This window comes from Chaetomium fimeti (genome assembly GCF_033439085.1).
Source record: "Chaetomium fimeti strain CBS 168.71 chromosome Unknown B0H64scaffold_4, whole genome shotgun sequence".
NCBI lineage: Eukaryota > Fungi > Ascomycota > Sordariomycetes > Sordariales > Chaetomiaceae > Chaetomium > Chaetomium fimeti.
The window spans coordinates 1,072,995-1,097,592 of NW_026944332.1; the positions used below are offsets into that span (position 1 = coordinate 1,072,995).

The 24,598-nt window shown below is 57.5% G+C and overlaps 9 protein-coding genes and 3 non-coding genes across 12 annotated transcripts; 4 read left to right on the top strand and 8 right to left on the bottom strand.

Annotated features, from left to right (window-relative positions):
• Nucleotides 1–155: 155 nt before the first annotated feature.
• Nucleotides 156–254, bottom strand: B0H64DRAFT_t93. The gene has a single exon. It is a non-coding gene; the product is annotated as a tRNA-Pro (tRNA).
• Nucleotides 255–622: 368 nt separating this feature from the next.
• On the bottom strand, nucleotides 623–2,226 carry B0H64DRAFT_395274 (glycosyl hydrolase family 61-domain-containing protein). Its single transcript, XM_062803755.1, has 3 exons — nucleotides 1,629–2,226; nucleotides 869–1,558; nucleotides 623–812 (listed from the first exon to the last, which is right to left on the bottom strand). The coding sequence occupies exons 1-3, from the start codon at nucleotides 1,869–1,871 to the stop codon at nucleotides 759–761; spliced, it is 987 nt and encodes a 328-aa protein (XP_062658956.1). The 5' UTR covers nucleotides 1,872–2,226; the 3' UTR covers nucleotides 623–758.
• A 694-nt stretch (nucleotides 2,227–2,920) lies between these two features.
• On the bottom strand, nucleotides 2,921–5,939 carry B0H64DRAFT_432183 (uncharacterized protein). Its single transcript, XM_062806002.1, has 2 exons — nucleotides 3,694–5,939; nucleotides 2,921–3,211 (listed from the first exon to the last, which is right to left on the bottom strand). Exons 1-2 carry the CDS (start codon nucleotides 5,788–5,790, stop codon nucleotides 3,134–3,136), a joined length of 2,175 nt encoding a protein of 724 aa, XP_062658957.1. The 5' UTR covers nucleotides 5,791–5,939; the 3' UTR covers nucleotides 2,921–3,133.
• Nucleotides 5,940–6,671: 732 nt separating this feature from the next.
• B0H64DRAFT_t92 lies at nucleotides 6,672–6,752 on the bottom strand. The gene has a single exon. It is a non-coding gene; the product is annotated as a tRNA-Glu (tRNA).
• Nucleotides 6,753–7,541: 789 nt separating this feature from the next.
• Nucleotides 7,542–7,622, bottom strand: B0H64DRAFT_t91. The gene has a single exon. It is a non-coding gene; the product is annotated as a tRNA-Arg (tRNA).
• Nucleotides 7,623–8,382: 760 nt separating this feature from the next.
• B0H64DRAFT_474402 (uncharacterized protein) lies at nucleotides 8,383–9,072 on the bottom strand. The gene is made up of 2 exons (XM_062808052.1): nucleotides 8,760–9,072; nucleotides 8,383–8,672 (listed from the first exon to the last, which is right to left on the bottom strand). Exons 1-2 carry the CDS (start codon nucleotides 8,945–8,947, stop codon nucleotides 8,633–8,635), a joined length of 228 nt encoding a protein of 75 aa, XP_062658958.1. The 5' UTR covers nucleotides 8,948–9,072; the 3' UTR covers nucleotides 8,383–8,632.
• A 1,304-nt stretch (nucleotides 9,073–10,376) lies between these two features.
• Nucleotides 10,377–10,785, bottom strand: B0H64DRAFT_395279 (uncharacterized protein). Its single transcript, XM_062803756.1, has one exon. It carries the CDS (start codon nucleotides 10,692–10,694, stop codon nucleotides 10,413–10,415), a length of 282 nt encoding a protein of 93 aa, XP_062658959.1. The 5' UTR covers nucleotides 10,695–10,785; the 3' UTR covers nucleotides 10,377–10,412.
• Nucleotides 10,786–10,990: 205 nt separating this feature from the next.
• On the top strand, nucleotides 10,991–11,613 carry B0H64DRAFT_340915 (uncharacterized protein; the record flags this gene model as incomplete). The annotated part of the gene is made up of 2 exons (XM_062801238.1): nucleotides 10,991–11,347; nucleotides 11,404–11,613. The coding sequence occupies 2 exons, from the start codon at nucleotides 10,991–10,993 to the stop codon at nucleotides 11,404–11,406; spliced, it is 360 nt and encodes a 119-aa protein (XP_062658960.1). The 3' UTR covers nucleotides 11,407–11,613.
• A 1,956-nt stretch (nucleotides 11,614–13,569) lies between these two features.
• On the top strand, nucleotides 13,570–14,992 carry B0H64DRAFT_395283 (calponin domain-containing protein). Its single transcript, XM_062803757.1, has 4 exons — nucleotides 13,570–13,772; nucleotides 13,861–13,932; nucleotides 14,013–14,125; nucleotides 14,195–14,992. The coding sequence occupies exons 1-4, from the start codon at nucleotides 13,759–13,761 to the stop codon at nucleotides 14,728–14,730; spliced, it is 735 nt and encodes a 244-aa protein (XP_062658961.1). The 5' UTR covers nucleotides 13,570–13,758; the 3' UTR covers nucleotides 14,731–14,992.
• Nucleotides 14,993–15,202: 210 nt separating this feature from the next.
• Nucleotides 15,203–16,907, bottom strand: B0H64DRAFT_145937 (uncharacterized protein). The gene is made up of 4 exons (XM_062798358.1): nucleotides 16,278–16,907; nucleotides 16,049–16,206; nucleotides 15,546–15,934; nucleotides 15,203–15,451 (listed from the first exon to the last, which is right to left on the bottom strand). The coding sequence occupies exons 1-4, from the start codon at nucleotides 16,692–16,694 to the stop codon at nucleotides 15,423–15,425; spliced, it is 993 nt and encodes a 330-aa protein (XP_062658962.1). The 5' UTR covers nucleotides 16,695–16,907; the 3' UTR covers nucleotides 15,203–15,422.
• A 738-nt stretch (nucleotides 16,908–17,645) lies between these two features.
• Nucleotides 17,646–19,313, top strand: B0H64DRAFT_145905 (Phox domain-containing protein). Its single transcript, XM_062798357.1, has one exon. The coding sequence runs from the start codon at nucleotides 18,047–18,049 to the stop codon at nucleotides 19,157–19,159; it is 1,113 nt and encodes a 370-aa protein (XP_062658963.1). The 5' UTR covers nucleotides 17,646–18,046; the 3' UTR covers nucleotides 19,160–19,313.
• Nucleotides 19,314–20,940: 1,627 nt separating this feature from the next.
• B0H64DRAFT_424181 (uncharacterized protein) lies at nucleotides 20,941–24,350 on the top strand (the record flags this gene model as incomplete). The annotated part of the gene is made up of 2 exons (XM_062805637.1): nucleotides 20,941–21,015; nucleotides 21,650–24,350. 2 exons carry the CDS (start codon nucleotides 20,941–20,943, stop codon nucleotides 24,290–24,292), a joined length of 2,718 nt encoding a protein of 905 aa, XP_062658964.1. The 3' UTR covers nucleotides 24,293–24,350.
• Between the last annotated feature and the right edge of the window lie 248 nt (nucleotides 24,351–24,598).

Genomic DNA, 24,598 nt, shown 5'->3' on the forward strand with positions numbered 1-24,598 from the left:
ACATTCTTAGCCTCCTGACATTGGTGTTGCTAAGCAGGCATGAACCTACTTCGACCATCGACCCCATAGTGTGCATCCGTTAAAATAAAGAAGGCTAAAAAGAAAGCACCATGTTCTTCCTGTGCAAAACAGAGGAAAATGGTGCAAAAGGGAAGGGGCTCAATCGGGGATCGAACCCGAGACCTCGCACATGATTTGTTTTCAAATCAGGGTGGAAACCCGAAGCGCGAATCATACCACTAGACCATTGAGCCGATGTGATAGGACAGCCCAACAAGATTCTTAAGTAGGGGCAAACACAAGATCCACGTTTCGAAAGTCTCCCCCCTTCCTCCCGCTCTCACTCCCCAACAGTCACACTATCACAACTCTACGGGTTAAAATGACCTCTATAGATTAACCCCATTCTTCCCATTTACATTATATTCTCCTTCTTTTACATGCCTCCAATTCTAAATGCGTGCCCTTTCTACCCCTCATTACCCCTTTTCCTTGAATGATCCTATGAATTCTTGAACCAGCCCCAGCACACTTGTAGAATTCAAATCGAGGGAGCTACGAAGTACTTAATTCCGTGTAGGGAAGCTTGACATATTAACACATCACACGCCGGGGAACAAAAGCTGAGTCCAATTGATGGATGTTGTATTCACAGTCGGCAATGATCAACTATATACATGAATGCTTGTGTGACAAGAGGCTTGTTTAACCAACCCACCACTAGATGCGGTATCCTTCTATAAACCCTATCGTACCCTTTACAGGCACTGGTAGTAGTGAGGAGCCGAGACGGCGCTGCAGGTCGAGCCAGACTAAACATGACAGTTAGCATGTTATTCTTTGTTTTTTGGGTAAAAGGTCAACTTACAGCGCAGTTGGTGCAGCCGGTGTAGCCGGTACCGCCGCACTGCTGGTACTTCTGGGACTGGCAGCCGCCGTTGTCACCGCCGCCGCCACCAGGAGCCGGGGTGGCCGAGGAGGTGGGCTGGCCCTGGGTGAGGGTGGGGCTGGGGCCGGAGCCGACCTTGCAGGTGGCCTCGCAGCCGGTGCAGGGGCTGCCGGCGGCCTTGGTGGAGCCGCCCGAGTAGACGGCCGGGCCGGGCACGGTGTAGCCGGACAGGGCCGCGTGGATGTTGACCAGGATGCCCGGGTCGGTCGACTTGTACGCGCCGGGGAAGGAGACCGTCGCCGGGCTGGCGCTGCCGCCGCCCGAGACGGTGATCTGGTAGCACGACATGTACAGCTGCGCACCGCCGGCGCCGCCCGCCGTGTGCAGGGCGATGGTCTCGGCGCGGAGGAGGTAGTCGCCGGCCGCGATGTCCGAGGGGATCTTGACGTCCATGCGCCCGCAGCATTCGTTGAGGTCCTTGTTGCCCCAGAAGTCGTCGTCGCCGGAGCCGCCGCTGGGGTTCTTGGCCCAGCCGTCCTCGAAGATCTTGAACCAGCCCGACGAGCCGTCGGCCGAGACGGCGTCGGCGACCTTGGACATGTAGACCATCACGGGACCGTAGTGGGCCCCGCCGATGGCCTCGTTGCTGCAGGAGCGGTCACCGTTTTGCTAGTGCCTGTTAGATTGTGATTGTGGCCCCGGAGGGTATTGGGAGGCGTGTGTGTCTGATTTAACGTACCTGGTGCATCTCGACGGTGACGGTGGAACCGGCCGGGACGGGGCACTTGGCGGTAGGGCGGGTGGTGCCGACATTGCAACGGACACCGGTGCCGCTCACGTCGGTGACGGGGGAGTTGGAAGAGGGGACACGGGCGCACTGGCTGCCGAAGTCGACGCCGTCAACCCAGAGTTGCTGGAAGGTGGCGTGGGCAGCGGCGTTGCCGGCCAGAGCGGCCATGGTGGCGAGGGTGAAGGACTTCATGGTTGCGAGGTGACCTGACGGGGTGTATGCTGCCGAGGATGGGAGAATCAAAAAGGTCCAGCTGCGGTAGTTGGGGAGGTCAGTGACCGATTTATACCACGTCCTGGCGTCGCATCTTCCAAGCCTCCCGCGGCGCTTCCCTCCCCATCAAGGTACGCTCGCTCTGCCTCCCAGCGGATCAGAAACCTGACATTCGGGTCGCCATCCCGCTGACGGCGCCAACGGCCTGTGACGCCTCCGCCTCCGCCAGTCCTCCAATTTCCATCGAGTTCTCGAATCCCACAGGTCGAGGCCGCTCGGCGCGAGGCGGCGGTAACCCCGTGAACAGAATCGGGCGTGACACCCCACACGAATACCACCCCAGAAGTGGTCCGGGGTACTCGAGGCCTTCCCAAATAGGGCGCTGGTGGTAGGGTCCATTGGCGGGTTTGGGGTCGGTTAATATGCTGGATAATCAAGGACGGCAATGCGGAATGGCACTACCGTGCGCTACGGTCCCAAAAACCGGGCTGGCGGCGGGCCATGTCCCGTCCCAATTTTGGCACCGTCTTTTTCTTTTTGGGGGGCACGGGGGGAGGTTCTCAAGGAGCAAGGAGGCGAAACTCGACTCCATAATGCCAAGTCTGTTGCCGATCGCGGGAGTCTCAGGTTGAAGAATCGGGAGATCAACAGGGCAAGCGAGAATCCTCACCTTTTCCGGGATTTTGTTTCGATGTGAACCGGGTCCGCGGAAACCTATTTTGGGCTCGAAATCATGGGATTTCTGGAGCCCGATGCAGCTGTCGATCCTTTCTCAACGAGGCAGAAGAGAAGTCGGAGTCACTCATGGCGGTTCCGGTACCACGGGGCCAGCCAAACATGCAGAGTGGCGCCGAGATGGAAGTCATGCCGAGCGGGATGCAGCTAAGGAGACAGAGTGCTACCCAGGATTATGAAAGTGCCCAAAATAATAAGTGTCAACCGGAAATGTGGCATGGTTCAGCCCAAGAGATGAAGTCATTGGCTTGGAACGTGCATGTCAGGGGGAGAGCCCCCCTTTGTTTCAACATCTCCAGTCGTCGTGGGTCTGTGAAGGCTGTCGGCCCTGGGATCCCGGCTGCCCTTGGCCGTGGGGCGTTGTCAAGGTGCATATCAACAGCGCTTGCCGCCGGACCTCTAAGGGGTTTCAAAAGTGCGAGCTTCTGTCACGGTGGAAACGTCGAAGCGGGAATTCGGGCCTGGTTACGCCTGGTTCGCTTGGCTCGTGAGATAATATCCCGCACTCACTTCTCATTGAGTTTGACCAACAGGAGGCAACAGAAAGCAGCATCTTTTACTTTTTGAGAAAGCATACTCCGGGACTACAAAAAGACACAGACAACCAAATGTTGTAAGATTCCAAAATATGGCAACATGAGATGGTCAACCCGAAGCCCCCGTTTGAATAAGCATTTCCCTTCAAAGGCAATAGTGTACACTCCATTAAGAGATTCAAGCCATACGTAGGTAGATTAGTAGTACAGCTCCATCCAGCTCACCCCAACATAAACAATCCATCCCCCCTTGGCCCTCCTCCGGCTCCAAACCCACAAATCTCTCACCCTCCAACCCCCCCTCAACACCAACCTTCATCACCTCCAAACTTCATCCCCCAAACATCACCCTTAAACACACCACCCTCCAAGCATCCCCCAAACACACTCCAACTACAACCTACCACCTAACCCTATACAAGCTACCACCGAACCCAATACCCACCCACCCCCCTCACCCGATCCCTCTCCCCACCCAACCCCCCAACCCTCACCCCAACACGATGCATCTGCCCCGACACCCCCCTCACCGCCGCCGGCAGCACACCACCACCACCACCACCACCGCCCGCCCTCGCCCGCAGCTCTCCACGCACCCTCTCCCCCACCCGCTCCCCCACCCCTTTTTCCTGCTGCTGCCGTTCCAGCCCGGCCTGAACTGCGGTTGAATCGGGCGCCCAGTTTGGGCGGGCGAGGCTGACGAGGGTGAGGCAGATGTCGCGGGCGTGGGTGTCGAGTTTGGTGTTTGTGGGGATCGGGGTGGATGCTGAGTTGGGGGGGAGGGGGTGGAGGAGGCCGAGGGGGAGGAGGTGGAGGGTGTGGTTTGTTAGGGTTGGTGGTGTTGGTGTGATGGTGGTGGTGTTGGCGGTGGTGGGGTTGGGGTTGGTGTTATTGGGAGAGGGTGGAGGGGGGAAGTTGAGGAGGTGGGCTGTCACGAGCGGTTTGGGGGTGACGGAGGGCGCGATGGAGGGGTTGTGAGGTGTGACGGTGATGATTGCTTCGTGCCAGGTCGGGTCGGAGATGGTGGGGGGTTGGTCTGTAGTTTTGGTTCTGGTTTTGTTGCTTTGCGGGAGGACCTGTGCCCAGCCGAAGTAGACCCCATTGAGGCGGTATCGGATCTCGTCCGGGACGTCGGCGAGGTTCGCAGTAGGTATGCCTAGCTCCGCTTGGCTGCGGCCGGTGCCGGGGACGACTTTGCCTTGGAACTGCAGTGGGAACGGCGGTTCGGGGCCCGAGTCCGGCCCAATAGGGGAAATGGTATTGGGGTCGACGGTGAGGGAGCGGGCAACGTGGGTTTGGTGGGCCGCAAAGTACGCTTGGTCGCGCTCCGCATCCCGTTCGGCGGATCGCTCGCTCAGCTCGTCGCGCACAAGCCCGCCGACCGTCTCGGTAATGAATCCCGGACGGACCTTGTTAATAACGCCTTCCACCGGGTCCCGGACCGGGGCGGTGTATCGGTTGACGGTCGTGGTGGCGACCATGGACGCCATGTAGACTCCCATTTCCAGGGGCATTGTGCTTAGAGAGGCACCCCGAAACACACTGGAGTCCGTAGACGTGCTGGCAACACGGAAAATGGGACTAGTGCACAGCGTCTTGCATCTCGATGAACCCTCTTTCATTTCGTTGGGCACCCCCTTCCCCGTGCAGAGGATGAGACGGAAATATCCATCGTCGGAAGCCTCGGGGACCCTGATGACATGCGTCTCCCTCACAACGTGGGCCTTTTTCGGCCCTTTCTCCTTCAGTAACTTCTTTGCAGCCTTGCCAATGTCTCTCTGCCAGGCGCGGTCGGTGTCGACAGCAAGTTGTTGTTTCTCGACCTGGTTCGATGGCGTCACATGCAACCAGCTATCGGTGGCGTTGAAGAATGCCTTGATCTTCATCCCGCTGTCTCCCGAGAAGCCCCGCTGCTGCAGCCAGAGAGTGCGATCTGCGGGGAGGGGGTGGTCTGGGGAGCTGAAAATAGTCATCTCCACCGAGGTGCCCGGTCCGCGATAGAAAATCAGCGGAGGTGAGTGGCGGAGGATGGTGTAGTGCTTTGTCGACTCAATCGGATGAGGGATCAAGCCCCCAGCGAAATGGCGCGCCTCACTTAGGGCTGTCTTCATAAAGGTAGACTTCTTGTCGGCCCCGGCACTGACACCGGGCCCGAAAGTGGCGGCCGGAGTTGCTGGCTGGGCATCGAACGGGCTTGGGGGAGGCGGTTCTGTTGCGAGCACGCCCGGGCCCAGCCGTGAGAGCTCGGGCATGCTCTTCTGCGTCCGGAGGCCGTGACCATGAGGAATTTGTAAGTGTGGCTGCTGTGGGTGGGCAACTTCTGCGCCACGGGAGATGGGTCTTGGTGGAGGTTGCACGTCGAGCCATAACTCTTGCTCCAATTGCGGCCGGGGACGTGTTGGGAGTGGCGGCGGCTTTTCCCCAGAATCAAATCCCCATTCGGGCAAGCTCCGGCCCGGTGGGGTGGTGGTAGAGGTCGGCGCCGTATTGTGACTCCCGACCACGCCAGGAACTTGAAGAGGAATCAGAGGATCACGGCTGCCGGTTCGTGACGGTTGCGGAGCTGGAATTGAATTATTCGCATTGATTGGCTTGCGCCGAATCTGCAACGGCGTCGGTGTCTCCATCAGCCTCTGTATCCAAAAAGATTAAATACTTAGGTAGGCTTGTTGGCTGCTTGTGAACTCAGGTCATCATTGGAATCCTTCATCAACATCTCAACAGTTTAGTTTGATGGGCTTGAATCCGAAACCCCTGGGCCGCTCGAACCCCTTTTACCGTTCGTTACATGGAAAAGATGTGGACCACTTGTCAAATGCAGCAGTTTGGTTGAACCATCATTTGCGCTTATACCCCTAACCCTGAACTCCAGGCAAATGAGCCCAGACAGAAACGAGATTCGAGATCAAACCGAGGCAAGAGGGTGTTTGGCTTTGATTTTACTCGACATGTTTTAGAAAGGAATGAGTACTTCGTACAAACCCTCCGCATTTCCCCGGAAGGACGAGACCATGTGCCGTGGTTTGGACTGCTGTTGTTAGCTGGCGTGTGGTTTGCAGACCATGGAGACTCTGAGGGAGACACCTTCCTCCTTTAAACTGGTTGACAACAGATTTACATGCTGAAAAGGCATGAACAAGCCCGCTACATCTAAAATTTGCAGGCTCGCACAGGTCAAATATCCTCGCCCCCCTCTGTTCTTCGCGTCTTCTTCTTCTCCTCTCTTCAAACCCGGAGCGGAAAGTCTCACGACAATTCGCTTCGGCTAACGAAGTGCCTGTTGCTCGCCGGGTGGGAAAAGCAGACGTCGAGTTGAGAAGCTTCGAAGATTAATTCACTGGTACCTTGAGATGAGGGAGTTCTATGGGCACGAAATGTTCCTGATCAAGGTGCCATGCCCCGAGCCAAAAGGGGGTATGCATGGTACCCAACCTGCCCCTCTAGTGTCCACGGGCAAACATTCCCTCCCCTTTAATGACGTAAAAGAAAAACCAAAAATTCAAAACAATGGACACCGCTGGAATCGAACCAGCTACTCCGCGGTGCCTGTTAATGAGAGCCCGGATATGTACCATTACACCACGTGCCCTGTGAAAGCAATTACTCAGACAAATCTTGTCAGCGTTTATTAGGGGCGGACGGCGTCCCATGTTAACCAACTGGCATATTGCAATCGGAAGAGAGTGTCTCACGCTCGACAACCAAACACTCCTCTCATCCCTAAGATTTCAAACACTCACATCCTCCTACTTAACCACAAAAAAAGACGGGAGGTTGCTGCTCGTAGACCGAACTTCAATATCAGGGAGATCGTGAAGATTTGCTGACGTCCGGACATCGTACCTCTGTAATATATACCTATACATTATTGCATTCGGCGTCTCTCCAGCTATAATCTAGCATTGGTATGTCTGTCTCCCATACCTGCTGTAGGAAACCTCGCAATTGTGGGACCGAGCACGCTGACACCCCTCGGGATTAAAGAAATGAGCCCAGACAGAGACAGATTCAATATCAAACCGAGGCAAGAGGGGATTCCTGTAGTGTACGATGGAGTTACAAACAGAGGTGTAACTTCCTATAGGTACCTACCTAGGTTGTCACGTTGTAAAATAATCGGGTGGGTGGGTCGGTGTTATAGCCGGCGTTGGTTTCTGATGAAGCATGACTCCGACGGTCGGGAAAGCAAACATCAAGTTGAGAAGCTTCGAAGATTAATTCACTAATAAGTACCTTAGAATGAGGGAGTTCTATAGACAGGAAATGTACCTAATGCCTCGAGCCAAAAGGGGTATGTATGGTATACACTTGACTTCCCCCTTTAGGTTCACGGGCAAACATTTCTTAATGACCTAAAAAAATCAAAGGTTAAATAAAGAGGACACCGCTGGAATCGAACCAGCTACTCCGGGGTGCCAGATAATGAGAAACCCGATATGTACCATTACACCACGTGCCCAGTGAAAGCATTTGGTTAGATAAGTTTTATAAGGCTTTATTAGGAGCCGACAGCCTCCATGTTAACCAACTGGAGTGGGTCAAGCAAAGCTAACGATTCATCATTCAGCAGTTCCGACGACGGCACCATTCTGATCAAGAGCAAGACGGTCGCCATCCCGAGCCAAATGCGGGGCAAGGGAGCCAGATAGAGGGGCAGGCCAGGTTTTCGGTGGGTCACCTATAAGACGGGACCTCTTTACACACCGGCCTTCGCCATAACGGATCAGAAGAGCTAGGGAAAGCAGTTCTCGGACGTGCTCGTTAACCTCAAAGGCGTCCACTCGAGCGGCACGGCTACACGGCCCAGCCGTATAAGCCTATACGTGCAGCTGTCGAGGGTACAGAACTGGGACGGGCTACATCTGTTTCGGAAACCGGCGCGCGGCGATATCATCGAGCCCAAGAGCGTGCTCGATCCTGGCGGCGGCGTCTTTACTTGACGGCGCGCGATGCCGTCCGGCCCTGCGAGTTTGACGCAGCGGGGATTAGGGTATGTTAGCACTACGCCCGGGAGTGTGTGGTCCTGTAGATAGGGCAGCTTCGTATCCTAGCCGTGAAGCTCGTGCTGGCGTGCGACGAAGTGGTTGACCTCGTCGTAAAACTCTTGGCTGCATACCTTGTTGAGCGGTAGAGGTAGGTCTTGGAGAGCCGTTGTACGTAGCAAGAGCTCCAACGTTCAGAGTAAGGTACTTATTCTTCGCGGCGCGAAAGGACATACACAGGAAGCAAGCTTTGGATAATTATAATACAGGCGACAGCCTCTTTTCCCATCAGTACATATACCCTAGGATTTCGATACGTAACAGGGTCCCGAGTCAACTACCGTATGTACATATACTCAAAACCTTTCCACCAGCATATACCCGTCGAGACTCATGGGACTAGGCCCGGGGTCTAAGAGAAAGAGGTACCGGCCCGACGAATCCGCATAATCCCCTCGGTTCCCCCAAACTACCTGGCTCGTGGCGCTTAGAAAAGGCAGTTACCTCCGCCGTCCCTGGTGATGAAACTATTTATTGTTAGAAAAGAATATTCGGCCAGGTCGCAATTTCTATCGCCCAAAGGCAAAAGGGCTGTTTCAATGGTGAATGCTTACCAATCGCCACCCTGGAAGTCGACACAAACGAAGATACCGTCGCCCCGGTCGGAGCAGCTCATACCGACCGCCTCTTGCGCCTTGATGCGCTTGAGCTGCGCCGGAGTAGGCTCCCCCCTTTTCTGGGGAGCAGGCGCGGCCAGGCCAAGGCCTGCGAAGGCGAGGACAAGGATAGTGGAAAATTGCATTTTGTCGGCGGGTTTATTTGGAGAATAGAAAGTCAGAGTATAATGGTCGTTGAATGAGTGGAAATTGTAAGGGAGAACGAACGGCTGTCGTCTAGTTTATATAAACCATTTTGAAACGTTGACAGTAACTAGGTACCTAGGTAGTAGCCTTCACTATCAACAAGTGGAGATCCAGAGTTAACCGACTCTGGATTACATATCGTAATTCCCTGTTCGAGAAGTGCCCGAGCTCCTCCGAGTCACGTTCCCTCTTACCTTGTTTGCTCACCATGTTTCGCTACGGTTGTACGCAGTATGCGCGGGCCGCCCCCTGACCTTTCGCTTCAGTACCGCACCAATAAGGAAACAGCTCCGTGTGGCTCGCCACACGGAGCCACAACGGAAACTGCTCAGGGGGCCAATAGGAGTATGCTCCCTAGGACCCGCAAGGAGCCCTGTGAGGCTCTGTGGGCGGAATAAATTGGTTGCGTGTGTGTGTGTATACAGTGTATTCCCCCTTGATCGTACGGGGTTGCCAACGCCGAGCTTGAGATGTAGCTGAAATGGGAAATGTTGATTCCACACTTAGTTTTAGCGAGAAAGAGTTCAAGGTTTAATTACATGGAGGCGCGTTTGCTGTTGCAGGCTGAAACCGGCTTTGCACCAGGCTACCAGCCCTCCGGTCCGTCGCTACAACGTTGCCGACATGCCCACCGCAGGCATGACCTGAGTGTTCCGTGAGAAAAGAGTTGCCAGGACTAGCATCAAATCCCTTTTGTAGGGGCGGTTCATATAGAACTAAGAGGTGACCCAGCACGCTTTAAGTACGCTACCAAAGCTCAGGTTTTACAATATCGTGTTATCAACGAACATGCTGAGACTTGAGGGGACCCCATAAGGTCTTCATTGACGGTAAGGGACTTCCAGATGTTGGGGGCGGTGTTAACGCGGAGGTCGACATTGATGAGGTCGTCCTCGACGCGCTACACCGGGAGGAAGTCATCAACTAGGGTCCATGGGACGGGCCGGTTGGCGACCTGATAACCGGGTGTTGTGGGAGGCCTTGCAAATTCAGAACGGTCATTGCTGCAGCTAGGCATGGAACTCCAAGGCTTAAGCAGGATCGCGTTCGGCCGTCTTAAAGAATTACCTCAAGATACAGACCGTAACAGACGTCTCTTTTCAATGCTCATGTTCTCAACCCCTACAACTCCCTTGTACCCAGTACTATAGAACGTTTCGTACCGGAGAAGATAACCCGCCTTTCTCGCAACCCGAATACTCTTCATCTGTAAGTGGGACGCCTGCCCAGCGTAGCGGGCGAATGCCCTCCAGAACTCATCCCTCAGCGCGCCGGCGTTGTCGAGGTAGACTCATCCATCACGGCCCATGCTGCCAATGAATTTTTCTAGCGCGTGCAGGGTGAGATACCGCTCGCACACAATGTCTAGCTCGTTGGCGAAACTCGGCCAGTGATTGTTCCTCGTCAAAAGGCCTCCATGGGGGAACGATTAGAGAAGACATGGGGGATCTGCTGTAGGCTCTCTCTTTGCGTCGACACCGCCATGTCATTGCGTTTGTCTGCAATGGCCCGGATATTCTGTACCAGGGGGTTGAGGCCTTCGTCGTTTGGGAGCCACCATGGGATAACGGTCTCGTCGGCGAAAAGTTCGGGCATTCGCGTGCGCATTGTGATCGTGCCTCGGTAATACATAAGGTACCTAGGTACAGAAGTATACATTATTGCATTCGGCGTCTCTCCAGCCATGATCCAGCCTTGGTATGTCTCCCAAACCTGCCGCAGGAAACCTCGCAATTGTGGGACCGAGCACGCTGACGCCCGTCGGGATTATCCCGATTGTCATCGGGTTGGCCAGGTAACGCAACAAAAAGCAGGCCCCCTTGAGTCTTGGCGCGGTGTTCAATTAAACCTGCGTGTCTGCGTTCCTGAACCCCAAAACCACTGCAAACTGGCCACGAAACCTTCCACGGCAAACCGACCGCATCCACTCATTCCAAACGAACCATTCCGAGTCGCTCCTTCCAATCACACTCTTTTCAAATATGGATTTCGCCATGCAGATTGACAACTCCCGCAAGCGATGCCGCGACGAGCCGGAGATGCAGGGCCCCAATTACCACCAGCACGTCGCGAAGAGGGCGCGCCAATGGGACATGGACGCGTCAACCCGCGATTCCACTCCCAGCCTAGGCGAATCCACTCCCTCAACACCTGCATCTATCGATGTGGACATGGACGACACTCCCCAACTGGCCCCCGTGCATGCGCCCACACAAGCACCGGAGCCCGAGCCGCAACCGAGATCCGGGGGAATGATCATTTCGGGCTGGAACCAGAACCGCCGGAACCAGTACCTGCGTCAAGGCTATCCTTTGGCTTGGATGCAGGGCTCCACACAGGTGCGCGACCAACTCGCTGTCTAAGTTCTTTCATGGCCCTGCTGACTTTGGACCAGTGAATGCAACTTAATACCAGTCCCATCACCACCACCACAGGATCGGGTTTGGGTTGGGAGAGCAGGGCTGCCGGCCGGGAATTCCGAGGTGCGGTGCACCTCTTGTAATAGTTAAATGTATTCTACCTTACCCGTCGAAGGAGATGGGACGTCGCACCGTTAGTTTTTGAATGAAACGGGCTACGACAGCCAGTCATAACGGTTGCCCACACACCAATCTGGGGACCCCAGGTCTGGAACCCCATTAACCGAGAGTGTCAGCCGGAGTGTGAGCCGCCAGTAGATGCCACAAACTTTCGATACCGTCAGCCGGTTTCAGCGCCCATGTCCCGATGCCATGGTCGCGGCGCGCCATCAAGTCCGATCCCGAACCCTTCCCATCGCCATGTCTCATGTGACTTCGGCTTGGGGGATAATAGAATCTTCTTGGGCCCCGGGTGTTCTCGTACTCACACATTACACAATCACTTCTCCCGACTCCGCGACATGACATAGTAAGCAGTTGGCAAAACTACCTATATATCGTGTAATTCGAAAACCATCGCAGCCTCCATCACTCCGTCGGCACACTTCACTCCCCACGACCAACCACCCCCCACAGCCGCCTCCTCCGATCCAAACCCACCCGAGCAACACTCGATCCCCCTCCCACTCCCCCCTCACTTCCCCCACACACCCAACCACCCCCCCCCCCCGCGGACGCCCTCCCATCCCAACTCCGCTCCCTCCCACGGCCTCCCGAAGCCGTAACACCGCACGCACATACATGTCCCACAGCCGGCCCGGGCCGTACTTGGACGCGTCCCCCGCCGACTCGACTCGGCGGCGTTGTACGTGTAGGGCAGGCGACGCCTGCGCGCGGCGGAAGGTCACCGCCAGCACGCTCTGCTCGTCGGCTGTGAAGGTGGTTGAGGATGGTTTGGAGGTGGTTGGGTTGGTGGTTTGGGGGTGGGGTGGGTTGTGTAGGATGATGGTGCCGGTGTGAGGGGGAGGTGGGGGGTGCCGGGGACGGCGGGAACGGCGGTGATGGGGTTGGTGTGGCTCCAGTGGGTGGGTGTAGGTGAGGGTTTGGAAGTCGTCGGTGTTTTTTGAGGATTAGTTGTGTGGTATCGAGGAGGACGATTCTGTGTTGTTGAAGGGGGGTCGTTAGTGGGTAGTTTTCTGCTCTTGATCTTGAAAAGTTGTTGTTGGTGTTGGGTTGGCGGACCTCGTAGCTTGTCGGGCTCTAGGTCGATAGCTTTCGCCATTTCCCGTTGTATCTCTTGCCTTCGTTTGTGGCAAATAGCTCGTCAACAAACTCCACGGTCGACGGGAGGATTTTGAACCAGTCAACTCAGCGGAATGCTTTTGATGAGTAGCCCGGTCATCAAGATTTTATCGACACAAACGAAAACAAGTCAGTTGTCGGAACGGCTACAAGTAGCTGCAGATCGTGAGGGTACTAATAGGAAAATCATGATCACATAGTAGATAGTTGTCAAGTTCAAACTGCCAGCCGGAGGCACTTGAGTGCCTCGTCAGACCCAACCTCATGATCAAACTCATCAGTTCTTACTTCGGTATCCGTCACAACTCTCGCAACCTAGGTAGGTAGTTAACTTGGAAAGTCTGAGTTGCCGTGTTTCAAACATTGTTTTATCAAAATCCCATGTTTCTTAGTACAGCCATAACTCGATGCTAGCGACGACGGCTTTTGCCTATCCTCCTGGTCAATAGTATAACTCTAGAATAACTCCTCTGTACAACTCTTGCATTCCAAGGGTTTCTCGAATTCCTGCTTCATCCCATTCAGCCATATTGAGAGCGGCGTGCCAAGGTCGCCAAGGAGATGAAGGTTCCGTTGATGCCGAAGGGAAATGGTGAAGAAGAGGGTTTCTGCGCACAACTCTGAGCCGTATGTGGTCACTCGAAAATTTTGGGAATCTTCCAATGGGTCCGGCGAGCTTCAATCCGTTGAAAACGACGGCAGAAGTTGCCAGTCACCCAAGAACTAAACAACACAGTCCTGGACTTTGCGAGAAGGGAGGGGTTAGGGTTTTTTCTTCTGCTTCCTCACGTGCCATCGCTGAGCGCACGGGCCAATCAATATTGCATCACCCATGAACCCCCACCATGGTTGATTGGCCGACGCCCGATTTTCGGTTCTGATTTGGAAGATGTCAACTGGCGGCGAATGGAGAAGAAAGTTCCTCCCAATTTATTGCACCCGCCGCCGCTGCCTGGACTCTGCTTTTGTTCTGCCTCAGCAATCGCGCCCTCTCCCACCGCACCCTTCCATTCGTTTGCGACTTTGGCCACGGATCCCTCATCGCAAACAGCCCCGTAATACCGCACACGTTATCCACAGCAGTCAAGATGGGCGAATCTCGGTTCGTTTCTACCCGATTCCCGCGCAAGTCGACGACGCGCGCGATCGACGCGCTCCCGGACGCAGACTGACAGGCAACCTGCGGACAGGCAAGAACTCGTGCAATGGCTCAACAGCCTCCTGCAGCTCAACATCACCAAGGTCGAACAGTGTGGCACCGGGTAGGTCCTCAACCCCTCCCCCGCAATACGGCCGCGCGAAGAAATGTCACCGAGGCTGACCACGCAAACCACTACAACAGCGCCGCGCTCTGCCAGGTGTACGACAGCATCTTTAATGACGTGCCCATGTCGCGCGTCAAGTTCAACGTCAACACCGAATATGCCTACATCCAGAACTTCAAAGTCCTGCAGAGTACGTCCGCCAAGACACGGTCCGCTTGTTGACTTGGCACACATTGCTCACAAAGCCCTGCTGTGATAGACACATTCACGAGACACAAGCTCGACCGGTCGATCCCCGTCGAATCGCTCGTGAAGTGCAAGATGCAGGACAACCTCGAATTCCTGCAGTGGACAAAGAGGTTCTGGGACCAATACTACCCGGGCGGCGACTACGATGCCGTCGGCCGGCGGAAGGGCGGCACGATGCCCGCCGGTGGCGGTGCGGGCCCCCGGGCTGCTAGCGGCGCTGCGAGGCGCCCCGGCGGCACCACCCCAACCACGGGCCCCCGGGCCGGCGGCATCAAGGCGGGCGGTGCGGCGAGCGCCGCCCTGCAGCAAGAGAACAACACGCTGAAGGAGACGGTCGTCGGGCTGGAGCGGGAGCGCGACTTCTACTTCAGCAAGCTGCGCGACATTGAGCTCTTGGTCCAGCAGGCCGTCGAGGAGGACCCCGAGCTCGAGAAGCCCGAAGACGGGCTCGTCAAGCAGATCCAGACCATCCTCTACTCGACCGAGGAGGGCTTCGAGATCCCCGACGCGGCGGAGCCGGTGGTGGACGACCAAGAGACGTTTTAAGGGGCGGCGGGCTCTGGCAGGAGGGGCAGGAGGCACAGAGGTGAGGAGCGAGTGTGGTGGAAGCTATGAGGAGGTAATTATCGGGTCACGGGCACGTCCCCCGAAGAACATGATGCATATGACACGGAGCGCGGTCGGTAACGGCTGAGGGGTCATCTTGGGATGGGTTACCCTCTATACCCCCGCACTGTCTGGTGCCGCGGCGCCGCCACCCTTTGGCTTTTTAGCATAGCCCGCGCACAATTAACTGTCTGTGAGAGCATGATCGAGGGCCGTTGGATTTTATCGTGCTTGATGGCTTTTTTTGAAGCCTAAATTTTGCGGCCGGCAGGTGGTCAAACCCAAACAAATTTCGCAGCGACAACACCAAAAGAAATCCGCGCCGAGACAAGTTCGTAAACCAGAACTCACGAGGCAGGGCTGTCTTGGGGTATGATAGAGGGGAGGTCACAACACGAGCCACCCGTTTGGACACAGCTTAAGGGCTAGGTTATTCAGGCAGTCATGAGGTTGTGGCTACTAAATATGAAGCTCAAGTAGGTACCTATGCCAACAAGCTTACCACTCACACTCAGTCCCAGCTCGGACAATATAACGGACATGACGGGATAGACGGAGGTCACTCTCAGTACGCCACCCCATACGCTCCCTCCAACCCATCCACATCAGATCCCAAGTACAGAATACCTACCTCATTCGCGACCCGGAAGCTTGATCAACCCTATTTCACACACGTCACATCAGCACCGGCAAGCAAGAATTTCACCAAAAAGGGGGGGGGGGGGGGGGAGAGGGGAAAAAAAGACCAAACTCACAGCCATCCGTCTGCTCGCGCACCGTCTCCTTGATGGTGCACTGGTTCGCCACCGCCATGGCCTGCTTGGTAATCGACCCGCAGCCGTCGTAGAAACACTCGGACTTGTCCATCGCCCGCTGCAGCGAGTCGCCCTTCCACCCGAACATGTAGTCGGCGTGCGTCCCGCCCCCCGTGCCCTCGAAGCTCCACACGAAGGGGTTGGGCTGCCCCGATTGCCAGAGTCCGTTGAACTTGGCCGTGTCCCAGACCGTTTCGAAGGCGACTTGGGGCATGCGGACCGGGTGGGAGGCCGGGCAGGCGGGGGCGTTGAGGAAGCCGTCGCTGCGGATCGTGTTGTACATGTGCGACTGGTGGTCGGGGCTGTCGAGGTTCTTGCCGTCCCAGCAGCTGGGGAGGGGGGGAAGAAGGGGGGTTAGTGGGCGTGTTTAGGGAGGGGGGTGGGGAGTGTGGTAAGGGGAGGGTAAAGGGGGAGGGGGAGAAGACGTGAAGGTTTAAACTGACGCGGGGAAATGGTGGGTGGTGAAGATGCCGCTCGAGCATGGGCCGGTGGGGAAGCTGTCCAGCTCGGGACCTCTGTTCTGGCCCTGCAGGCACTGGTAACGGAGGCCGACTTGCGGTTTGCCGCTCACGGTCGGGCTGCCCACGGTCATGCGGAAACCCTACATAATCCTCATTAGAAACCTACGACGGTCGGCCAAAACAACACGAGTGAAGGGGGTTGGTGGGCTACCGGTTTGAAGGCCGTGACCTTCTGCTGTTGGAGGTTATCTCTGATCAGGTCGAACTGGGTGTAGTAGACGGTCAAGCCACCCTGAGCGCCCTGGGAGCCACCCAGCAGGGGCTGAACAGGAAGAACAGGCACGCGGTGATAGGAGCCGTTGGGGTGCTTGAAGTACAAATGGGCGGTCCAGTAGTTCGAGAAGTCCTCAGACATCTGACAGGTTGTGCAGGTGGCTCTCTCACCGACATCCCCTTCCATGGTAGCGTTGAAGGCGTTGCCGCCGACGATGTGGTGGACATGGGCCGCCGGGATGGCGCCTGGCTGGACGACGGGGTCGAGGCGTTGGATAGTCAAGGTCGAGCAGGGGAAGCGGAGGCCGGCCTGAACAGGCGCGATCAGCGCGAGTGCTGCCCAGAGCGTCTTCATGTTCACGGTGTTCCACTGTATCTGGTCTTGGGAAGCGTGGTTCTGGGAGGGACCTGGCAAGAAGAAGACGAAGACCAGAACTCTGCTGCCCCGTTTCTATTCCAGCTTATATATAGTTTTTGCTCCCTGCCCAACTCCCTCTTTCTCGGCATTTAGAGGTTGGAACTACCACGCTTGGAACTTCCATGTGCATGCTGGAAAACCTGAAAGCTTCCCTTCATCTACCGTAGCGAGTCAACGACGAGTTGATAATGAAGGAAGCAGAACGTGAGCGAGAGCACCCACGAATCGGCTGGACTCCGCACCGCTGGGGTCCTTAACCGGTGGTGTGGTTATGCTATATCAGCGACGGCAAATACCACGGCGGCCGTTCGGATGCCGGCAAATGTGGTTTCAAGCTTCGATGCTCTGCGGGAAATAGTACTGCGGCTCGGGAGGGGGCCGAGAGGAGAAGGGATGATCTTATCACGATCCTATCAGCAGTCAAAATACATAGTATAGAACCGGGTCGTTGAGTGAACATTCTGTTCCATTATTAGCATTTACTTGCCAAGAAGACGCCATAGTAGAGTTGCACGCGGCGCACTCGTTGCTCTTCTTGTCCCGGTTTGCGAGATTGGCCAGACCTGGCGATGGCAGTCAGGGTTGGAGCTTATTGCCGCGGTGGGCGGTCACTGTATTATGCACAACCAACTGGTGCACTCATACTGTCGCCAATTACACACAGACTCCGCGGGCTGTTTTTCCCTTCGATCGAGGTGAACGGCCCATGTTGTCGTGACGGGTTGAGACGGCACTCGGCGGCAGAGGTTGGCTGCCGTCAGTGGAGAGCGGGCAAGGGTCTGGATCCAACCGGTCGTTATCGCCCGGCGGCCAATCAGGTTTCGAACCAGCCCGGCAGTCGATGACACCAGCGATCTCGTGCCCAGAACACCGCCAGGCACCAAGCATCATCAAGGTTCCTCCCATCAATCCTCTTTGTTTTTGTGTTTCCCACGCCTCATGAGATACCCCTTCATTCCACTGCGTTTTTGCATTATTCGCTACCATTATACCAGTATCCACTAGCCGTACCCGACCAATTAAGCTCTACTTGTACATACAAAGCAAGGCGACCCGGCCGCCCTCAGCTCAGACCGTCCGAACTCGAAACCGCCGTCCGAAACAGGCCGGCCAGCACCAACGGCCTTTCCCCGTGATTGTCCGTATCCTCAATTACCTCTCCCAACGACGTACTCGAACTCCCGCCATCCAATCCATCAATCCCCAACCCCAATCTCAATCCCGCCACCCCGAAATCCCATCCACCAACCACTAAACCCAAAAGACAACCCACCACCGGCAACCCAACCATGGCGCCACCCCTCGAGATCTCCATCCCCAGCACCTCCATAAACACCCCCGCCGACAACAACAAAACCAAACCCCACACCCTCTACAACATCACCATCCGCCTGCCCCTGCGCTCCTTCGTCGTCCAGAAGCGCTACTCCGACTTCGCCGCCCTGCACCAAGCCCTGACCTCCCTGGTCGGCACCCCGCCGCCCTCCCCGCTGCCCGGAAAGTCCTGGTTCCGCTCGACCGTCGCCTCGCCCGACCTGACCGAGCAGCGCCGCGCGGGGCTCGAGCGCTACCTGCGCGCCGTCGCCGAGCCGCCCGACCGCCGGTGGCGCGACACGCCCGCGTGGCGCGCGTTCCTGAACCTACCTGCGGCTGCGGGGGGCGGTGGCGGTGGGGCGTCGGCGTCCGCCTCGGGGGTGAGCATCGAGGCGCGCGTGCCGGCGATTGGGCTGCGCGATGCGAATCTGGCGGCGGCGAGCGATCCGGCTACGTGGGTGGATCTGAATAAGGAGATGAAGCGGGAGCTGGGCGTGGCGCGCGCGGCGCTGGCAAGGAAGGAGCATGCGACCGCGGACGGGGAGGTGCGGGAGGCTGAGGCCCAGGCGAGGAGGGCGCTGATAAAGGCGGGCAGCCTGATGGGGCCGCTGGAGGAGGGGCTGCGTGTGATGAAGGAGAGTGGGCGGTTGGGCGGCGGGGAGTTTACGCGGAGGAGGGATGCGGTCGAGGCGGCCAAGTATGAGAAGGGGTTGCTGGATCAGCTGGCCGCGGCGTTGGCTACGCGGGGGGGTGCGGGCGGGAGCAAGGAGCAGGGCGAGAGTGATCGGGCGAAGCTGGTGGGCACGCGGAGGCCGGTCGGGCGGACGATTGGCGCGCCGCTGCCGGAGACGGAGGAGACGAGGGAGCTGGACAACGCGGGCGTGCTGCAGCGGCAGAAGGTGGTCACCCAGGAGCAGGACCAGCGGGTGGGCGAGCTGGGCGCCGTGGTCCACCGGCTGAACCAGCTCGGCACGGCCATCAACGACGAGGTCATCTACCAGAACGGGCTGCTGGACCAGGCCAACGACGCGGCCGACAGCCTGGGCCGCAAGCTCGGCGTGGCTAACAGACGCGCCAAGAACCTGTGACGGGTACCGCCGCCTCCCAAAAAGATGGATTGGGATATGGATGCTTCGTCTTCGGTTTCTGCTGGGAGTGGCTCGTCCGGGACGACTCTCGTTGCGGTGGCGGAGGAGAAGATGGAAGAGCAACAAACGGGAGGCGGCGTAATGAACGCCGTGCTGTTGCTGATTGTCAAGTTTATTTTGGCCGGCGTTCAAGGGGCCGTGGTGGTGGAATGGCTCCTCGGGAAGGCGTTGGAGTTCCTAATCTGGGCTGTGGAGTTGGGAATGCTTTTGATCCAGCCTCCAGGTTGATAACTAATGACTCGCTGGGATGCCTTGGGTGTACAATATCGCTGGCAACGGCGTGGAGGTGCTTTGGTTTGCTATACGTTTACGGGGCATGGATACAGCCAGACATGGGTTTCACCTCTATTTGATACATAGCACAGAGCAAATCGGGAATACAGGCTGGCGTTTTCTTCCACTCTATTTTACCTGCCTTTTTCCTACGGTGCTGTCGAAGTCGGTTGAGTTGGTAGTATTAAAACATTAAAACATACCCGGCAAGACATCCTTCAGGTGTGCCAATGTTACACAGGTTTGTCACACCTCTCAAGGTTCTAGACAAGCCGACCGTTTTTCAGTGATACCCAACGTTACCTGAGAAAGATGCACATGAAATGACTGGCTCGTGTACACGCTCCAGGTTGCAACAGTGGGCGGCGCGCAAGGCGGCTCCGGCTGTCTCCCTGCTCCGTCCCAGAAGGAAGCAACGCCGGGGTGACAAGGGCTTTTGCTGGTGAGTTGTCCATCGGCCAATCTTTTGTGTGCCCCTCATTGGAGTGGCTGTGGTGATGGGTGAGCTGGCAGTCTGGCGACGTCACCCCACGATGAGGATGCATTATTTAGTAATTCGTTGCTCGGCAACACGAGCGGTTAACCTCAAGTAAACGCACATCTCAACGCTTCAATTTTAACAAGAAGTCCTCCCCTTGGAAACGAATTGACGCCATGATCATCACCCGCCGAGGTTCTTACCCCCGAAACTCAGCAGAACTTGGCGAAACCCAGCACAAGAGACTTGTCAAGAACAAGGCAGAGAAGGATTGACAACCTCGGGTGGCTCGAGGGTGGCTGGTCGGTGCCAGGTCGGACGAACCGAGGGGCTCATCCCCTCCACCCCACACTGCGAAGCGGAGCCGGAGCCGCGGATTTGCTGGTGGCCAGTGACATTTCAGGGTCCTTTGTTCCGAGTCCGCGATTCGCCGGGCAAGTGGGCCCGTCACAACCTGTCAAAGTGGACAGAACGCAGAACTTCGGTCGGATTGGGTGTCCACAGAGTGCCATCACCAGCCCCTCCATTGAGGAGGTTGGTCGGCGTCTGCGCACTTTTTGTTTTGTAGAGGGGCGATTGCCATTCGCTTGTTTGGTTCCTGGTGACGCGTGTTGAGACGACAAATGACGGATCCGCGGGGAAGAAAGAGGCGGGGTTTGAGGGCAGACCGTTGATTGACGGTTGCGAAATTGTGTTCTGCTGACTCGAGTTTGGTCAATTGAGGTCTTGGGGTCCTGAGGAGAGTGGTTCGATTGTCCCTGATTCAGGGTCCTTTGGCCAGCATGGAACTTCCCTGGACACCGCGTGTTGGTGTTAGGTGCCCCTTTTTGGAGAGCAGCTCTGGCCAGGAACACAGCTCGGGCAGCTTTCTGTGAGAGATCGGGTGGCTAGAATGGATGCATTCCATTGCCAGTGCCAGAGAGGAATGGCAGCCCGTGACAGCGGGAAGGCCCGGCAGAGCTCAGGCGGGATGGGCGGGACGGCTCTGTGCCTCGTTGTCGCTTCCTGGGTTGGCTCGGCTGGTTCGCTGGGCTGCAGATGGGCCGTGCGCCACACCAATTCTTCTGCCGCCGAATGGCCAGAAGCTTGTCGAAAGTAAACAGAACAGGGCCCGTGCCTGCATTTTTCCCTGAGAGGCCACCCGTCGCTTGCGCAAACCTGCGACTTCCAAACTGCCCGAGGAAAACCGTTGCGACTCCAAGAATTCCACATCGCGTTCAAAGTTTCAAAATTGTTCAGCCTACGAGTAATTGACGACAACAACACGAACGACCCACGACACCGATCCTAAAATAAATTGCGGGGCTGGGGAGGACGAACGAGATCAAGGTTTGGACAGACAAGGTCGACGCCACACCGTTTGTCCCGCTTGTCCGACCTCAATTGCCTTTGCTGCTTTTGCTTGCGCGCTTTCGGAGTTTGGTGCCTTGTTTCTCCTTGACAGTGAGCGCTTTTCTCATGTTCAACTCAAACGGTCACGCTTTTGTGTCTGGATCATTCTCGCAGCCCCCAACTAACCCATCTTGCCGTCTAGTTGTCATGACTTTGCAATCCTTATGGCCGCTTTGATACGACACTGAAGTTCGATTCGCCGTCATCCGACCGACTGTCGGCAACCCTCCCTTTAGCCCGACACACTTGGTCTTGGGCCGACTGGCCCCTCACCGACAATGAGCCAGCCACCGCCGCCTCCGCCCCCGCATGGGGAAAACCCGAGGACAACGGCCGGTGGCTCCGGTCTCCCACCCGGGAAATACGACGTCTTCATCATCCCCGAACACTCGGCCGGCTCGGGGTTCCTCTACCTACCCTCCCTAAAGCCACAATGGAACAGCTTCATTGCTGGTGTTGTGAGCACGCTGGCAGTTGTCATCATGTCGAATCTCGCTAGCCCCGTGGTGACGGCCATGTTCAACAGCCCCGACAAAACGTGGCCGTTCCTCTGGGTCACATTGGTGGCATGTATCGGCGCTGCGGCTTTCCTTTTGGGTCGACAGCAGAATGGGTCCTCGGACCAGCAAAATAGACAAGGCAACAATCAGTCGGGAGGCCACCAGGGACCGGGAGGAGGAGGATACGGCAACGGAGCGAGGTCGTCGTGGTACACCCCTCCACCTCAGAATGGTCCCCCACCAAACCAGGGGCCGCCCCCTCACCAGCCGCCGCCTCAACATGAGGGCCCCAGAGACGGCGGCGGACACTACCAGTCCTGGCAAGAACAGCCAAGACAGCAACCACAGCCTGAGGCCCAACCCCGACCGCAGCCGCAGCCGCAGCCGCAGCCGCAACCACAAGCTCAACCCCGGCCCCAACCACCGCCGCAACCGCAGCCCCAGCCTCAGCAGGCTCCACCGCCTCAACCGCAGGCTCCACCACCTCAACCGCAGGCTCAACCCAAACCCGAGCCGAAGCCGAAGCCGAAGTCGAAGCCGAAGCCGAAACCGCAAGAACCGAGGCGGGAGGTACCCAAGGAGGCACCCAAAGAGGCACCCAGAGAGGCGCCGAAAGAGGCACCCAAGGAGGCGCCAAAGCCGAAGCCACAACCACCTCCGGAGCCGAAACAACAACCGCAACCGCCCCCGCCTAGACCGACCTCATCAAAGTCGGAAGCCCCAAGGGGTGCCTGGGAAAAAGCAAGGGAGGAAATGCGGCGAAGAGAAGAAGAGCGCAAGGTCAAGGAGGCCGAGGCCAAGAAAAAGGAGGACACTGCCCGCCGCCTACGCGAACTTCGTGAGCGGGAGGCCAAGGAGCGTGATAAGAGGGAAAGGGAGGCCCGGGAGCGCGATATCAAGGAGAGACTCCGGCAAGAGCAGGAGGCGAGAGAAAGGGAGCGTCTTGAAAGGGAAGTGCGGGAAAAGATTGAGAGGGAGCTCCGCGAGAAGGCAGAGCAGGAGGCCAGGGAGCGCGAGGCGCGCGAGCGAGAAACTAGGGAGCGGGAGGCGAGGCTGAGGGAGGAGCAGCGAAAGAGGGACGAGGAACGGGCCCGCCAAGAGAGGGAGCGCCAGGCTGCCCGAGACCGGGAACGGAAAGAACGCGAAGAGCGCCTTGCCCGACTCCGTCAGGAACAAGCAGAAAGGGAAAGGGAGAGGGAGAGGGAGGAGAGGGAGAGGGAAAGGGAGAGGGAGGAAAGGGAGAGGGAAAGGGAAAGGGAAGAGAGGGAGAGGGAAAGGGAGGAGAGGGAGAGGGAGGAGAAGGAGAGGAACGAACGCAAAGGCACCACTTACGCCTACTCCTCCGTCGGCGAAAAGACCAGCATGTGGCCGAATGGGAAGCCGCCCAGCGTCGCCCCGTCCCAAGCGGCATCCACCCCGCCGCCGTCCAAGCCGACACCCTCTCAATCCCCTCCATCACCAACGAAACCAGCGCCGTCGGCAACGAGACCCGCTCCGTCGGCGACGAAACCCACCCCGTCGGCAACAAAACCTGCTCCACCGCCGCCAAAACCCGCCCCATCCCCCACCAAATCCACCGCCTCGGCGACCGGCACCGAAGACACCTACTCCTACCGCCCCTACGACAAACCCAAGAAGACGCCAGCCCGCAAGACGTCCGTTTCGGACTTTTCCGAAGCCTCCTGGGCCCCGTCCGCCTCAACCGCCCGCACCACTCCGCCGCCCTCCACCCGCGGCCCCTACACCACCAGCGATCCCCAGAAGATCATCATCAAAGCCGTCTACGGCTACCTCAACCAATTCTCCAAAACCCCCGCCTCCCAGCTCATCTCGGGCATCAACCCGGTCACGGACGGCCTCATCCTGCGCGTCACGTCGGCGGGCCTCTTCGTCGACGACGACGTCCGCGGCGTCGCCCAGCGCGAGTGGGACGTCAAGGCCTGGACCCTCAAGCTGGTCGAGATCTGGTGCCCCGTGCACGCCGTCTCGGCCCAGGCCGCCAACACCCCCGGCTCCGCGCCCACCAACCACCCCTTCTTCAAGACCATGCCGCAGGGCGGGCGCCGCGCGGCGGAGCGCGGCGCCACAAAGACCATGCTGGGCGAGGAAGCCGTGGGGTACATCGACGAGTTTGGCCGCGTGTGCGACGGCAACTGCAAGCAGGCCGCCGGCCGCGCTGGCGGTTCGACCGTGAGTGGGGGGAGTGGCAGCAGCACTGAGAAGGGCAAGGGCTTGCATCTGCTGCGGGCTACGATTAGGGATCAGGAGGGCAAGCGCTACCTGTTTGTCATTGATGAGAGCGAGGCCTGGAAGATTGCTGGCGGCTTGGCGGCGCTCCGTGGGAGTAGCCAGGTAAGGGCGCTTGGGGTTGCTGGCTTTAGTGGCTTGGAGTCCAAGACGTTGCTGGATACCCTCGGGTGGACGGCGTGAGTCGTCCTTCTTGGGCCGGGCAGGGGAGCGAATGAAGAGGGGGAGGGGGTGGGCCGCGCCCCGGTGTGATGGGATGGGTTGGGTTGGGTTGGCTTCTCCACTCCACTCGGTGTTTGTGGGAGGTTGTCTCGACGGCCGTCTCCACCTGGCAGCTGTGCCATCGACGACGGCCGGTCATGCCGTGGAGGTGGGATGATCTCCCGCTTGGAATATGCAACTAACTTTCCGGTTATTTTGCTGGTTTTGTTTTCTTTTTTTTTTTTTACACTCTCGCAACGTGCACACACCACAACAGTGTGTTGCAAC

Excerpts from the sequence above, each read along its gene's own strand:
- B0H64DRAFT_474402 (XM_062808052.1), bottom strand. The coding sequence starts at position 8,947 with ATGCAATTTTCCACTATCCTTGTCCTCGCCTTCGCAGGCCTTGGCCTG. Across the intron at positions 8,673-8,759 it reads GACTTCCAGGGTGGCGATTG|TTTCATCACCAGGGACGGCG; the intron begins GTAAGCATTCAC and ends AACAATAAATAG.
- B0H64DRAFT_145937 (XM_062798358.1), bottom strand. The coding sequence starts at position 16,694 with ATGAAGACGCTCTGGGCAGCACTCGCGCTGATCGCGCCTGTTCAGGCC. Across the intron at positions 15,935-16,048 it reads ACCACCCACCATTTCCCCGC|CTGCTGGGACGGCAAGAACC; the intron begins GTCAGTTTAAAC and ends CCCCCTCCCCAG. Across the intron at positions 15,452-15,545 it reads GCGCGAGCAGACGGATGGCT|GGTTGATCAAGCTTCCGGGT; the intron begins GTGAGTTTGGTC and ends TGTGTGAAATAG.
- B0H64DRAFT_145905 (XM_062798357.1), top strand. The coding sequence starts at position 18,047 with ATGGCGCCACCCCTCGAGATCTCCATCCCCAGCACCTCCATAAACACC.
- B0H64DRAFT_395283 (XM_062803757.1), top strand. Across the intron at positions 13,933-14,012 it reads GTCGAACAGTGTGGCACCGG|CGCCGCGCTCTGCCAGGTGT; the intron begins GTAGGTCCTCAA and ends CCACTACAACAG. Across the intron at positions 14,126-14,194 it reads GAACTTCAAAGTCCTGCAGA|ACACATTCACGAGACACAAG; the intron begins GTACGTCCGCCA and ends CTGCTGTGATAG.
- B0H64DRAFT_395279 (XM_062803756.1), bottom strand. The coding sequence starts at position 10,694 with ATGGCTGGAGAGACGCCGAATGCAATAATGTATACTTCTGTACCTAGG.
- B0H64DRAFT_432183 (XM_062806002.1), bottom strand. The coding sequence starts at position 5,790 with ATGGAGACACCGACGCCGTTGCAGATTCGGCGCAAGCCAATCAATGCG. Across the intron at positions 3,212-3,693 it reads GTGGTGTGCTGCCGGCGGCG|TCCCGGAGTATGCTTTCTCA; the intron begins GTGAGGGGGGTG and ends GTCTTTTTGTAG.
- B0H64DRAFT_395274 (XM_062803755.1), bottom strand. The coding sequence starts at position 1,871 with ATGAAGTCCTTCACCCTCGCCACCATGGCCGCTCTGGCCGGCAACGCC. Across the intron at positions 1,559-1,628 it reads TCACCGTCGAGATGCACCAG|CAAAACGGTGACCGCTCCTG; the intron begins GTACGTTAAATC and ends AACAGGCACTAG. Across the intron at positions 813-868 it reads CCGGCTGCACCAACTGCGCT|TCTGGCTCGACCTGCAGCGC; the intron begins GTAAGTTGACCT and ends TGTCATGTTTAG.